The sequence below is a fragment of the Eleutherodactylus coqui genome, chromosome 13 (assembly GCF_035609145.1).
Source record: "Eleutherodactylus coqui strain aEleCoq1 chromosome 13, aEleCoq1.hap1, whole genome shotgun sequence".
NCBI classification, from domain to species: Eukaryota; Metazoa; Chordata; class Amphibia; order Anura; family Eleutherodactylidae; genus Eleutherodactylus; species Eleutherodactylus coqui.
This window is the reverse complement of record NC_089849.1, coordinates 124,940,141-124,955,905: the sequence shown is the minus strand read 5'-3', so window position 1 is coordinate 124,955,905 and position 15,765 is coordinate 124,940,141. Positions and strand designations below refer to the sequence as shown.

Below are 15,765 nucleotides of genomic sequence, written 5' to 3'. Positions count from 1 at the left end.
GGAGATGTCAGACAATGCCAGACGTTCTGAAGTAAGACCGGATCACTGCTGGTCAAGCTCATTTTGGGGTCCCATTTTCCTGCCCGAACAGATCCATCTTGTGATAGAACTAAACGGCACTAGACCACATGGACTGTAATGGCATCTGTCTATCCTGTGACAGAGCTGAAGGCCACTAGACCACATGGACTGTAATGGGGTCTGTCCATCCACTGACAGAGCTGAACGGCACTAGACCACACAGGCTGTAACGGGGTCTGTCCATCCTGTGACAGAGCTGAACGGCACTAAACCACACGGGCTGCAATGGGGTCTGTCCATCCTGTGACACAGCTGAACGGCACTAGACCACACGGGCTGCAATGGGGTCTGTCCATCCTGTGACAGAGCTGAACGGCACTAGACCACATGGACTGTAAAGGGGTCTGTCCATCCTGTGACAGCTGAACGCCAATAGACTACACGGACTGTAAAGGGGTCTGGACATCCTGTGACAGAGCTGACAGCACTACACCACACGGACTGTAACGGGGTCTGTCCATCCTGTGACAGAGCTGAATGGCACTAAACCACACGGACTGTAACGGGGTCTGTTCATCCTGTGACAGAGCTGAACGGCACAAGACCACACCGGCTGTAATGGGGTCTGTCCATCCACTGACGGAGCTGAAGGCCACTAGACCACACGGACTGCAATAGGGTCTGTCCATCCTGTGACAGTGATGAACGGTACTAGACCACAAGGACTGTAACGGGGTCTGTCCATCGTGTGACAGTGCTGAACGGCACCAGACCACACAGGCTGCAATGGGGTCTGTCCATCCTGTGACACAGCTGAACGGCACTAGACCACATGGAGTGTAAAGGGGTCTGTCCATGCTGTGACAGCTGAACGCCACTAGACCACACGGACTGTAACAGGGTCTGTCCATCCTGTGACAGAGCTGAACGGCACTAGACCACATGGACTGTAAAGGGATCTGTCCATCCTGTGACAGAGCTGAACGGCACTAGACCACATGGACTGTAAAGGGGTCTGTCCATCCTGTGACAGCTGAACGCCAATAGACTACATGGACTGTAACGGGGTCTGTCGATCCTGTAACAGAGCTGAACGGCACTAGACCACGCGGACTGTAATGGGGTCTGTCCATCCTGTGACAGTGCTGAACGGCACTAGACCTCACGGACTGTAACGGGGTCTGTCTATCCACTGACAGTGCTGAACGGCACTAGACCTCACGGACTGTAACGGGGTCTGTCTATCCACTAACAGTGCTGAACGCCACTAGACCACACGAACTGTACCAGGGTCTGTCCATCCTGTGACAGAGCTGAACGGCACTAGACCACATGGACTGTAATGGGGTCTGTCTATCCACTGACGGAGCTGAACGCCACTAGACCACACGAACTGTAACGGGGTCTGTCCATCCTGTGACAGAGCTGAATGGCACTAGCCCACATGGACTGTAAAGGGGTCTGTCCATCCACTGACAGAGCTGAACAGCACTAAAGCGCACGGACTGTAATGGGGTCTGTCCATCCTGTGACAGAGCTGAACGGCACTAGACCACACGGACTGTAGCGGGGTCTGTCCATCCTGTGACAGAACTGAACGGCACTAGAACACACAGGCTGTAATGGGGTCTGTCCATCCACTGACGGAGCTAAAGGCCACTAGACAACACGGACTGCAATAGGGTCTGTCTATCCTGTGACAGGGCTGAACGGCACTAGACCACAAGGACTGTAATGGGGTCTGTCCATCCTGTGATAGAGCTGAATGGCACTAGACCACAAGGACTGTAATGGGGTCTGTCCATCCTGTGACAGAGCTGAACAGCACTAGACCACACAGGCTGTAATGGGGTCTGTCAATCCACTCACAAAGCTGAAGGCCACTAGACCACACGGACAGTAATGGGGTTTGTCCATCCTGTGACACAGCTGAACGGCACTAGACCACATGGACTGTAAAGGGGTCTGTCTATCCACTGACAGAGGTGAACGGCACTAGACCACACGGACTGTAACGGGGTCTGTCCATCCTGTGACAGAGCTGAACGGCACTAAACCGCACGGACTGTAATGGGGTCTGTCCATCCTGTGACAGAGCTGACCGACACTAGACCACACAGGCTGTAATGGGGTCTGTCCATCCACTGACAGAGCTGAAGGCCACTAGACCTCACGGACTGCAATGGGGTCTGTCCATCCTGTGACAGTGCTGAACGGCACTAGACCACAGGACTGTAACGGGGTCTGTCTATCCACTGACAGTGCTGAACGGCACTAGACCACACGGACAGTAATGGGTCTGTCCATCCTGTGACAGAGCTGAACTGCACTAGACCACACAGACTGTAATGGGGTCTGTCTATCCACTGACAGAGCTGAACGCCACTAGACCACACGGACTGTAACGGGGTCTGTCCATCCTGTGACGAAGCTGAATGGCACTAGCCCACATGGACTGTAAAGGGGTCTGTCCATCCACTGACAGAGCTGAACAGCACTAAAGCGCACGGACTGTAATGGGGTCTGTCCATCCTGTGACAGAGCTGAACGGCACTAGACCACATGGACTGTAACGGGGTCTGTCCATCCTGTGACAGAGCTGCACGGCACTAGACCACACGGGCTGTAATGGGGTCTGTCTATCCACTGACAGAGCTGAACAGCACTAAAGCGCACGGACTGTAATGGGGTCTGTCCATCCTGTGACAGAGCTGAACGGCACTAGACCACATGGACTGTAACGGGGTCTGTCCATCCTGTGACAGAGCTGCACGGCAGTAGACCACACGGGCTGTAATGGGGTCTGTCTATCCACTGACAGAGCTGCACGGCACTAGACCACACGGGCTGTAATGGGGTCTGTCTATCCACTGACAGAGCTGCACGGCACTAGACCACACGGGCTGTAATGGGGTTTGTCCATCCTGTGACAGAGCTGAAGGCCACTAGACCACACGGACTGTAATGAGGTCTGTCTATCCACTGACAGTGCTGAACGCCACTAGACCACACGGACAGTAATGGGGTCTGTCCATCCTGTGACACAGCTGAACGGCACTAGACCACATGGACTGTAAAGGATTCTGTCTATCCACTGACAGAGCTGAACGGCACTAGACCACGCGGGCTGTAATGGGGTTTATCTATCCACTGACAGAGCTGAACGGCACTAGACCACGCGGGCTGTAATGGGGTTTATCTATCCACTGACAGAGCTGAACGGCACTAGACCGCACGGACTGTAACAGGGTCTGTCCATCCACTCACAAAGCTGAAGGCCACTAGACCACACGGACTGCAATGGGGTCTGTCCATCCTGTGACAGTGCTGAACTGCACTAGACCACACGGACTGTAATGAGCTCTATCTATCCACTGACAGTGCTGAACGCCACTAGACCACACGGACTGTAATGAGGTCTGTCTATCCACTGACAGTGCTGAACGCCACTAGACCACACAGACAGTAATGGGGTCTGTCCATCCTGTGACACAGCTGAACGGCACTAGACCACATGGACTGTAAAGGGGTCTGTCTATCCACCGACAGAGCTGAACGGCACTAGACCACACAGACTGTAATGGGGTCTGTCTATCCACTGACAGAGCTGCCTGGCACTAGACCACACGGGCTGTAATGGGGTTTGTCTATCCACTGACAGAGCTGAACGCCACTAGACCACATGGACAGTAATGGGGTCTGTCCATCCCGTGACAGAGCTGAACGGCACTAGACCACACGGACTGTAACAGGGTCTGTCCATCCTGTGACAGAGCTGAACAGCACTAAACCACACGGACTGTAATGGGGTCTGTCCATCCACTGACAGCTGAACGCCACTAGACCACACGGACTGCAATGGGGTCTGTCCATCCTGTGACAGAGCTGAACGCACTAGACCACATGGACTGTAACGGGGTCTGTCCATCCTGTGACAGAGCTGAATGGCACTAGCCCACATGGACTGTAAAGGGGTCTGTCCATCCACTGACAGAGCTGAACAGCACTAAAGCGCACGGACTGTAATGGGGTCTGTCCATCCTGTGACAGAGCTGAACGGCACTAGACCACATGGACTGTAACGGGGTCTGTCCATCCTGTGACACAGCTGAACGGCACTAGACCACATGGACTGTAAAGGGGTCTGTCTATCCACTGACAGAGCTGAACGGCACTAGACCACACGGACTGTAACGGGGTCTGTCCATCCTGTGACAGAGCTGAACGGCACTAAACCGCACGGACTGTAATGGGGTCTGTCCATCCTGTGACAGAGCTGACCGACACTAGACCACACAGGCTGTAATGGGGTCTGTCCATCCACTGACAGAGCTGAAGGCCACTAGACCACACGGACTGCAATGGGGTCTGTCCATCCTGTGACAGTGCTGAACGGCACTAGACTTCACGGACTGTAACGGGGTCTGTCTATCCACTGACAGTGCTGAACGGCACTAGACCACACGGACAGTAATGGGTCTGTCCATCCTGTGACAGAGCTGAACTGCACTAGACCACACGGACTGTAATGGGGTCTGTCTATCCACTGACAGAGCCCGACGCCACTAGACCACACGGACTGTAACGGGGTCTGTCCATCCTGTGACGAAGCTGAATGGCACTAGCCCACATGGACTGTAAAGGGGTCTGTCCATCCACTGACAGAGCTGAACAGCACTAAAGCGCACGGACTGTAATGGGGTCTGTCCATCCTGTGACAGAGCTGAACGGCACTAGACCACATGGACTGTAACGGGGTCTGTCCATCCTGTGACAGAGCTGAACGGCACTAGACCACACAGGCTGTAATGGGGTCTGTCTATCCACTGACAGAGCTGCACGGCACTAGACCACATGGACTGTAACGGGGTCTGTCCATCCTGTGACACAGCTGAAGGCCACTAGACCACACGGACTGTAATGAGGTCTGTCTATCCACTGACAGTGCTGAACGCCACTAGACCACACGGACAGTAACGGGGTCTGTCCATCCTGTGACAGAGCTGAACGACACTAGACCACGCGGGCTGTAATGGGGTTTGTCTATCCACTGACAGAGCTGAACGGCACTAGACCGCACGGACTGTAACAGGGTCTGTCCATCCACTCACAAAGCTGAAGGCCACTAGACCACACGGACTGTAATGAGGTCTATCTATCCACTGACAGTGCTGAACGCCACTAGACCACATAGACAGTAATGGGGTCTGTCCATCCTGTGACACAGCTGAACGGCACTAGACCACATGGACTGTAAAGGGGTCTGTCTATCCACCGACAGAGCTGAACGCACTAGACCACACAAACTGTAATGGGGTCTGTCTATCCACTGACAGAGCTGCCTGGCACTAGACCACACGGGCTGTAATGGGGTTTGTCTATCCACTGACAGAGCTGAACGCCACTAGACCACATGGACAGTAATGGGGTCTGTCCATCCTGTGACAGAGCTGAACGGCAGTAGACCACACGGACTGTAACAGGGTCTGTCCATCCTGTGACAGAGCTGAACAGCACTAAACCACACGGACTGTAATTGGGTCTGTCCATCCACTGACAGCTGAACGCCACTAGACCACACGGACTGCAATGGGGTCTGTCCATCCTGTGACAGTGCTGAACGGCACTAGACCACACGGACTGTAACGGGGTCTGTCCATCCTGTGAGAGAGCTGAACGGCACTAAACCACACGGTCTGTAATGGGGTCTGTCCATCCACTGACAGAGCTGAACGCACTAGACCACATGGACTGTAAAGGGGTCTGTCCATCCACTGACAAAGCTGAACAGCACTACATCATACGGACTGTAATGGGGTCTGTCCATCCTGTGACAGAGTTGAACGGCACTAGACCACACGGACTGTAAAGGGGTCTGTCCATCCACTGACAGCTGAACGCCACTAGACCACACGGACTGCAATGGGGTCTGTCCATCCTGTGACAGTGCTGAACGCCACTAGACCACACGGACTGTAACGGGGTCTTTCCATCCTGTGAGAGAGCTGAACGGCACTAAACCACACGGTCTGTAATGGGGTCTGTCCATCCTGTGACAGAGCTGAACGGCACTAGACCACACGGACTGTAAAGGGGTCTGTCCATCCACTGACAGAGCTGAACGCACTAGACCACATGGACTGTAAAGGGGTCTGTCCATCCACTGACAAAGCTGAACAGCACTAAACCACACGGACTGTAACGGGGTCTGTCCATCCTGTGACAGAGTTGAACGGCACTAGATCACACGGACTGTAATGGGGTCTGTCCATCCTGTGACAGAGTTGAACGGCACTAGATCACACGGACTGTAATGGGGTCTGTCCATCCTGTGACAGAGTTGAACGCCACTAGATCACACGGACTGTAAAGGGGTCTGTCCATCCACTGACAAAGCTGAACAGCACTAGATCACACGGACTGTAAAGGGGTCTGTCCGGATGGAATAGAACAACATGCTGCACTATTTGGTCTGGTATTTTAGGAGAGATCTGAGCCAGAAGCTCTAAACTGAACCTCAGGCACAAATATGGACACAATTTACAGGAATCACTAGGATACCCTAAAATGAATAGAATTATACTAACAGGTAGAATTACACTCTTGTTCCCGTGGACCACGGAAGGCTTGTCCATGATCCTTTTCTGAGCCGCTGATAACCAGTAAGGGGTCATGTGACACACCATGTGATTGCACATCGGCCTCCCTGTTGTCTGTTTAGTGGACGTCATTCTACAAACTATTCTGGTGATGCTCAACTGTAGGAAGACAAGAACTCTACGGCGTTATCCGGGCAGAACTGAAGAGTGGAGGCAAAGATAAAAGAGTCTTCCTCACCCTCCGCAGCGATGCCCTGGCAGCAGGTATGTGCATGTGCTGCAGCGGTCACTTGTCCCTGTATTGGCCAACTGGGGGGCAGCGGGGTACCGGGCACCGATGGAAGGGAAGCCGTGAGGGATCATTTGTTCCACACCTGCCCAGAGCTTATGTACAGTTCTGTATGTTCAGACTCCCCGCAGCACCGTCACAGTGGAAATAAAAGTGGTTTTCCAGGCAGCGGAGGCTGTCAGTGTCGGGCTACTCCAGGGTCAGAGTAGAGCCGCTGCCCCGACCTTGTATAGTGGCCGGCACTTGTAACTGCAGGCTACGCTGTCCGTAGCATGCAATTACAAGCACAAGTCCCACTGATTTCAATGAAAGCTCTACCTGCAATTACAAGCGCCGGCCACTACAAAGGGGGCAGAACACCGGTTTCCATTGTGTCCCCGACAGCCGGTGCTGCCTTGGACACCCCTCTAAGTGTTACACAATTCTTGTTCCAACCAATAGCCTGTGCCCATGCAATGCACAGATGAAGTGGGTCCTACGAGGGTCGCCCCCCCCCCCCCCACTTGTGGACAACCTATGAGTGCTTAGGAGAGCACCCTCTACTAACTCAGAAAGTAGCGCATCAATGCCACTCTATCCAATGCAGGGAGTATTTCATAGTCCGGTCATCCACACAAGAGCGGTAGGTGATAAGCCCTGACGTAGCTTCTAACATGGTGGACGTGGAACTATAAACACCACGAAAAGCCAAAGCACCAACACGGATATGACATCATCTACACGTGTGTACAGTGGCCCGCACATACTATTGTAATGGGTTGTATGCTGGAACCATTGTGTGCTGCACCTGGGACTCTACGGAAGGGCGGTGATCGCTTCCGAAGAACACTGGCATCTGTGCCGAAGCCACACTGGCATCTGTGCTGCCCTTGCCGGCTGCATGACCTCCACCTTACACGTGCGTCGCCATGCTACACGCCTCAATAGCTTTTTATTTGCCAGCCTGATGTAATGTACTTAAAAACTGGAAGCATACAAGGCGTGACGTCCCAGAACCACGTATTACAGTCAGGGGCCGCACGGCATAGTAGTCATTACTGGACCCCCATGCGAGGTCCCCCTCACCTGCACTAGAGGGTGCCCACACACGGTAGATCTCTGCTGATTGGTAGCCGGTGCCAGGTAACGATGACAAGACCCCCTGCCGGTGGCAATCAGTGGAGACCCATTGGGGAGACGGCATCTCTAGCGTGCAACGTAGGCAATTGCTGCGGATCCACAACAGAGTTCACCCCTTTAAGGAGTCCGCTGCGGACCCTCACAGAACGGTGCAAATTGTGACGGGCCCCAATACACCAGCCCCTCAATTCCGTGTACGGACACGTGACCCTGGAGTGCGGCATAACTTCACGTGGCAAGTTTTCAGTGTGACTCCACATTAGATAGGAGAATCCAGCGATCTGGACAGTTTTGGATAAGGCACAATCATGGGGCCAGGAGTGGAGCTGTCTTGTACAGGGGTGTCGGGAGAACAGAGAATGGCGTGACGGAGGACAAACATCCAGCGAGAGGGAATCCTGCGGGCAGAACTCCTCACTGAAAGGGGTCGGAGGAGGATGTCAGGAATCGTTCTGACCAACAGGCTGCACAGTCAGCTGAATACAACGCTGGAGCTCCAACTAACGTGGACGAACACACAACTCGCCGTTCCTCCGCACGGATGGTATAACTGCGGACGACCAGTTCCAGCGCCATTGTGTCTAAGAGAAGCAGAAAGACTCCAGCGGGCAAAAGAGCGCAAAACGTGTATCACTGAGCAGCGGAAAACATCTCCTGGTCAGATGGAGCCAGATTTCTGATGCTGATGGGAGGTCAGAATTTGGCGCAAGCAGCGTGAATCGCTGACCCCTTCCTGTCAGCCGGTCACAACATGTCAGCACCGCCATCTAATCTGCAGCGGCTACAAGAAGCTTCCTGCAGAGCGGTGTCATAACCGATGAGGACTCCTCCACAGCGAATGACTGCAGTTCTGCTACTAGCAGGGGGTCTCTGATGGAGGAACGGTCAGCATATACTATATACCCCCTACCTATGCGGCTCTGATGAAGGAACGGTCAGCGTATACAATATACCCCCCACCTATGTGGCTGTGATGGAGGAGCGGTCAGCGTATACTATATACCCCCTACCTATGCGGCTCTGATGAAGGAACGGTCAGCGTATACAATATACCCCCCACCTATGTGGCTGTGATGGAGGAGCGGTCAGCGTATACTATATACACCCCACCAATGCGGCTGTGATGGAGGAGCAGTCAGTGTATACTATATACGCCCCACCTGTGCGGCTCTGATGGAGGAGCAGTCAGTGTATACTATATACCCACCCACCTGTGCGGCTCTGATGGAGGGGTGGTCAGTGTATACTATATACGCCCCACCTGTGCGGCTCTGATGGAGGGGCGGTTGGTGTATAATATATACCCCCTACCTGGGCGGCTAGTGAATACTATATACCTGTATACACCCCCCACCTGAGCAGCTCTGATCGAGGGGCGGTCAGAATATACCCCCCGAGCGGTTCTGATGGAGGGGCGGTCAGTATATACTATATACCCTCCCACCTGTGTGGCTGTGATGGAGGGGCAGTCAGTATATAATATATAACCTTCCCCCCCAAGCGGCTCTGATGGAGGGGTGGTCAGTATATACTATATACTCTCCCACCTGTGCGGCTCTGATGGAGGGGTGGTCGGTGTATACTATATACCTCCCACCTGGGCGGCTAGTAGATACCATATACCTGTATCCCCCCACCACCACCACCTGAGCTGTTCTGATGGAGGGGCGGTCGGTATATACTATATACCCCCCTGAGCGGCTCTGATGGAGGGGCGGTCAATATATACTATATACCCTCCCACCTGTGCGGCTCTGATGGAGGGGTGGTCGGTGTATACTATATACCTCCCACCTGGGCGGCTAGTAGATACCATATACCTGTATCCCCACCACCACCTGAGCGGTTCTGATGCAGGGGCGGTCGGTATATACTATATACCCCCCTGAGCGGCTCTGATGGAGGGGTGGTCAGTATATACTATATACACACACACACACCCCGCTGTGCGGCTCTGATGGAGGGGCGGTCGGTATATACTATACACCCCCGAGCGGCTCTGATGGAGGGGCGGTCAGTATATACTATATACCCCCCCCACCTGTGCGACTCTGATGGAGGGGTGGTCGGTGTATACTATATACCCCCCCCCCTGGGCGGCTAGTGAATACTATCTGTATACACCCCCCACCAGAGCAGCTCTGATGGAGGGGCGGTCAGTATATACTATATACCCCCCCGAGCGGCTCTGATGGAGGGGTGGTCAGTGTATACTATATACCCTCCCACCTGTGCGGCTCTGATGGAGGGGTGGTCAGTGTATACTATATACCCTCCCACCTGTGCGGCTCTGATGGAGGGGTGGTCAGTGTATACTAAATACCCCCCACCTGTGTGGCTCTGATGGAGGGGTGGTCGGTTTATACTATATACCCTCCCACCTGTGCGGCTCTGATGTAGGGGTGGTCGGTGTATACTATATACCCCCCACCTGGGCGGCTAGTAAATACTATCTGTATACACCCCCCACCTGAGCAGCTCTCATGGAGGGGTGGTCAGTATATACTATATACCCTCCCACCTGTGCGGCTCTGATGGAGGGGTGGTCAGTGTATACTAAATACCCCCCACCTGTGTGGCTCTGATGAAGTGGTGGTCAGTGTATACTATATACCCTCCCACCTGTGCGGCTCTGATGGAGGGGTGGTCAGTGTATATTAAATACCCCCCACCTGTGTGGCTCTGATGGAGGGGCAGTCAGTGTATACTATATACCCTCCCACCTGGGTGGCTCTGATGGAGGGGCGGTCAATGTATACTATATACCCCCCACCTATGCGGCTAGTGAATACTATATACCTGTATACCCCCCACCTGGGCAGCTAGTGAATACTATATAGCTGTATACCCCCCACCTGGGCGGCTCTGATGGAGGGGGCGGTCAGTGTATACTTTATACCCCCCACCTGGGTGGCTAGTGAATACTATATACCTGTATATCCCCCCACCTGTGCGGCTCTGATGGAGGGGCGGTCAGTGTATACTATATACGCCCCACCTGTGCGGCTCTGATGGAGGGGTGGTCAGTGTATACTATACACCCTCCCACCTGGGTGGCTAGTGAATACTATGTACCTGTATACCCCCCACCTGGGCGGCTCTGATGGAGGGGCAGTCAGTGTATACTTTATACCCCCCACCTGTGCGGCTCTGATGGAGGGGCGGTCAGTGTATACTATATACCCCCCACCTGGGTGGCTAGTGAATACTATATACCTGTATACCCCCCACCTGTGCGGCTCTGATGGAGGGGCAGTCAGTGTATACTTTATACCCCCCACCTGTGCGGCTCTGATAGGGGGGCAGTCAGTGTATACTTTATACCCCCCACCTGTGCGGCTCTGATGGAGGGGTGGTCAGTGTATACTAAATAGCCCCCACCTGTGTGGCTCTGATGGAGGGGCGGTCAGTGTATACTATATACCGTCCCACCTGGGTGGCTAGTGAATACTATATACCTGTATACCCCCCACCTGGGCAGCTAGTGAATGCTGTATACCCCCCACCTGGGCGGCCCTGATGGAGGGGGCGGTCAGTGTATACTTTATACCCCCCACCTATGCGGCTTGTAAATACTATATAGCTGTATACCCCCCACCTGGGCAGCTAGTGAATACTATATAGCTGTATACCCCCCACCTGGGCGGCTCTGATGGAGGGGGCGGTCAGTGTATACTTTATACCCCCCACCTGGGTGGCTAGTGAATACTATATACCTGTATACCCCCCACCTGTGCGGCTCTGATGGAGGGGCGGTCAGTGTATACCATATACGCCCCACCTGTGCGGCTCTGATGGAGGGGTGGTCGGTGTATACTATATACCCCCCACCTATGCGGCTAGTGAATACTATATACCTGTATACCCCCCCACCTGTGCGGCTCTGATGGAGGGGTGGTCAGTGTATACCATATACGCCCCACCTGTGCGGCTCTGATGGAGGGGTGCTCAGTGTATACTATATACCCTCCCACCTGGGTGGCTCTGATGGAGGGGTGGTCAGTGTATACTATATACCCCCCACCTATGCGGCTAGTGAATACTATATACCTGTATACCCCCCACCTGGGCAGCTAGTGAATACTATATAGCTGTATACCCCCCACCTGTGCGGCTCTGATGGAGGGGCGGTCAGTGTATACCATATACGCCCCACCTGTGCGGCTCTGATGGAGGGGTGGTCAGTGTATACTATATACCCCCCACCTATGCGGCTAGTGAATACTATATACCTGTATACCCCCCCACCTGTGCGGCTCTGATGGAGGGGCGGTCAGTGTATACCATATACGCCCCACCTGTGCGGCTCTGATGGAGGGGTGGTCAGTGTATACTATATACCCCCCACCTATGCGGCTAGTGAATACTATATACCTGTATACCCCCCCCACCTGTGCGGCTCTGATGGAGGGGCGGTCAGTGTATACCATATACGCCCCACCTGTGCGGCTCTGATGGAGGGGTGGTCAGTGTATACTATATACCCTCCCACCTGGGCGGCTCGTGAATACTATATACCTGTATACCCCCCATCTGGGCGGCTCTGATGGAGGGGCAGTCAGTGTATACTTTATACCCCCCACCTGTGCGGCTCTGATGGAGGGGGCGGTCAGTGTATACTATATACCCTCCCACCTGGGTGGCTAGTGAATACTTTATACCTGTATACCCCCCATCTGTGCGGCTCTGATGAAGGGGCGGTCAGTGTATACTATATACCCCCCACCTGTGCGGCTCTGATGGAGGGGCAGTCAGTGTATACTTTATACCCCCCACCTGGGCGGCTAGTGAATACTATATACCTGTATTCCCCCCACCTGTGCGGTTCTGATGGAGGGGCAGTCAGTGTATACTTTATACCCCCCACCTGTGCGGTTCTGATGGAGGGGCAGTCAGTGTATACTATATACCCCCCACCTGTGCGGCTCTGATGGAGGGGCAGTCAGTGTATACTTTATACCCCCCACCTGGGCGGCTAGTAAATACTATATACCTGTATACCCCCCACCTGTGCGGCTCTGATGGAGGGGTGGTCAGTGTATACTATATACCCCCCACCTGGGCGGCTAGTGAATACTATATACCTGTATACCCCCCACCTGTGCGGTTCTGATGGAGGGGCAGTCAGTGTATACTTTATACCCCCCACCTGTGCGGTTCTGATGGAGGGGCAGTCAGTGTATACTTTATACCCCCCACCTGTGCGGCTCTGATGAAGGGGCGGTCAGTGTATACTATATACCCCCAACCTGTGCGGCTCTGATACAGTGGCAGTCAGTGTATACTTTATACCCCCCCACCTGTGCGGCTCTGATGGAGGGGTGGTCAGTGTATACTATATACCCCCCACCTGGGCGGCTAGTGAATACTATATACACCTGTATACCCCCCTCCCCGTTACCTGCACAGGTGTGCTGCTCGCCCCCTCCTCTAGGGAGGACAGCTGCAGGGTAACCAGCGCCATGTTGCCGCCGCCTCTCCCGGGACTTTCTCGGCTTTCTTACTTTGCCTGTAAGAATCAGGAAGCGAGAGGCGGCCGCCCCTTCTAGGAGGAGCGGGGAGGTATGTGAGGGGGAGACATGTCCCTACAAGGAGGCCAGACGTGAGGAGAACGCGGAGCTCCTCCGGCACAACGGCCGCCCAGACCGGAGAGAGGAGTGCCCAGAGACCGTGGCCGTCACTGAGGGAGGGGAAAAGACGGCGGCCGCGGCAATTACTGAGGGGGGTGGAGACGGCGGCCGCGGCAATTACTGAGGGGGGTGGAGACGGCGGCCGCGGCAATTACTGAGGGAGGGGGGTAGAGACGGCGGCTGCGGCAATTACTGAGGGAGGGGAAGGGGGGAGAGGCCGCGGCAATTACTGAGGGAGGGGAAGGGGGGAGAGGCCGCGGCAATTACTGAGGGGAGGGGGTAGAGACGGCGGCCGCGGCAATTACTGAGGGGAGGGGGTAGAGACGGCGGCCGCGGCAATTACTGAGGGGGGGGGGAGAGACGGCGGCCGCGGCAATTACTGAGGGGGGGGGGAGAGACGGCGGCCGCGGCAATTACTGAGGGGGGGGGGGAGACAGCGGCCGCGGCAATTACTGAGGGGGGGGGGGGAGACGGCGGCCGCGGCAATTACTGAGGGGGGGGGGGAGACGGCGGCCGCGGCAATTACTGAGGGGGGGGGGAGACGGCGGCCGCGGCAATTACTGAGGGGGGGGGGGAGAGACGGCGGCCGCGGCAATTACTGAGGGGGGGGGGGAGAGACGGCGGCCGCGGCAATTACTGAGGGGGGGGGGGGGAGAGACGGCGGCCGCGGCAATTACTGAGGGGGGGGGGGGAGAGACGGCGGCCGCGGCAATTACTGAGGGGGGGGGGGAGAGACGGCGGCCGCGGCAATTACTGAGGGGGGGGGAGAGACGGCGGCCGCGGCAATTACTGAGGGGGGGGGGGAGAGACGGCGGCCGCGGCAATTACTGAGGGGGGGGGGGAGAGACGGCGGCCGCGGCAATTACTGAGGGGGGGGGGAGAGACGGCGGCCGCGGCAATTACTGAGGGGGGGGGGGAGACGGCGGCCGCGGCAATTACTGAGGGGGGGGGGGGAGACGGCGGCCGCGGCAATTACTGGGGGGGGGGGGAGACGGCGGCCGCGGCAATTACTGAGGGGGAGGGGAGGGGGGGGCGGGAGAGACGGCGGCCGCGGCAATTACTGAGGGGGGGGGGGGGAGACGGCGGCCGCGGCAATTACTGAGGGGGAGGGGAGGGGGGGGGGAGAGACGGCGGCCGCGGCAATTACTGAGGGGGGGGGGGGAGAGACGGCGGCCGCGGCAATTACTGAGGGGGGGGGGAGAGACGGCGGCCGCGGCAATTACTGAGGGGGGGGGGGGGAGGCGGCGGCCGCGGCAATTACTGAGGGGGGGGGGGGGGAGGCGGCGGCCGCGGCAATTACTGAGGGGGGGGGGGAGACGGCGGCCGCGGCAATTACTGAGGGGGGGGGGAGACGGCGGCCGCGGCAATTACTGAGGGGGGGGGGGAGAGACGGCGGCCGCGGCAATTACTGAGGGGGGGGGGGGGAGAGACGGCGGCCGCGGCAATTACTGAGGGGGGGGGGGGGGAGAGACGGCGGCCGCGGCAATTACTGAGGGGGGGGGGGAGAGACGGCGGCCGCGGCAATTACTGAGGGGGGGGGGGAGAGACGGCGGCCGCGGCAATTACTGAGGGGGGGGGGGAGAGACGGCGGCCGCGGCAATTACTGAGGGGGGGGGGGGGAGAGACGGCGGCCGCGGCAATTACTGAGGGGGGGGGGGAGAGACGGCGGCCGCGGCAATTACTGAGGGGGGGGGGGAGAGACGGCGGCCGCGGCAATTACTGAGGGGGGGGGAGAGACGGCGGCCGCGGCAATTACTGAGGGGGGGGGGGAGACGGCGGCCGCGGCAATTACTGAGGGAGGGGGGGGGAGACGGCGGCCGCGGCAATTACTGAGGGAGGGGGGGGGGAGACGGCGGCCGCGGCAATTACTGGGGGGGGGGGAGACGGCGGCCGCGGCAATTACTGAGGGGGAGGGGAGGGGGGGGGCGGGAGAGACGGCGGCCGCGGCAATTACTGAGGGGGGGGGGGAGACGGCGGCCGCGGCAATTACTGAGGGGGAGGGGAGGGGGGGGGGAGAGACGGCGGCCGCGGCAATTACTGAGGGGGGGGGAGAGACGGCGGCCGCGGCAATTACTGAGGGGGGGGGGAGAGACGGCGGCCGCGGCAA

The 15,765-nt window shown here is 56.6% G+C and overlaps 1 protein-coding gene across 1 annotated transcript in view; it reads right to left on the bottom strand.

The window, feature by feature from the left end:
* Window positions 1-13,666, bottom strand: part of SSH3 (slingshot protein phosphatase 3) — a 68,088-nt gene extending 54,422 nt beyond the window's left edge. Inside the window, exon 1 of the mRNA XM_066588021.1 lies at window positions 13,430-13,666. Within this exon, the coding sequence (XP_066444118.1) occupies window positions 13,430-13,492 (63 nt within the window). The 5' untranslated portion in view covers window positions 13,493-13,666. The remainder of the gene's footprint in view (window positions 1-13,429) is intronic.
* Between the last annotated feature and the right edge of the window lie 2,099 nt (window positions 13,667-15,765).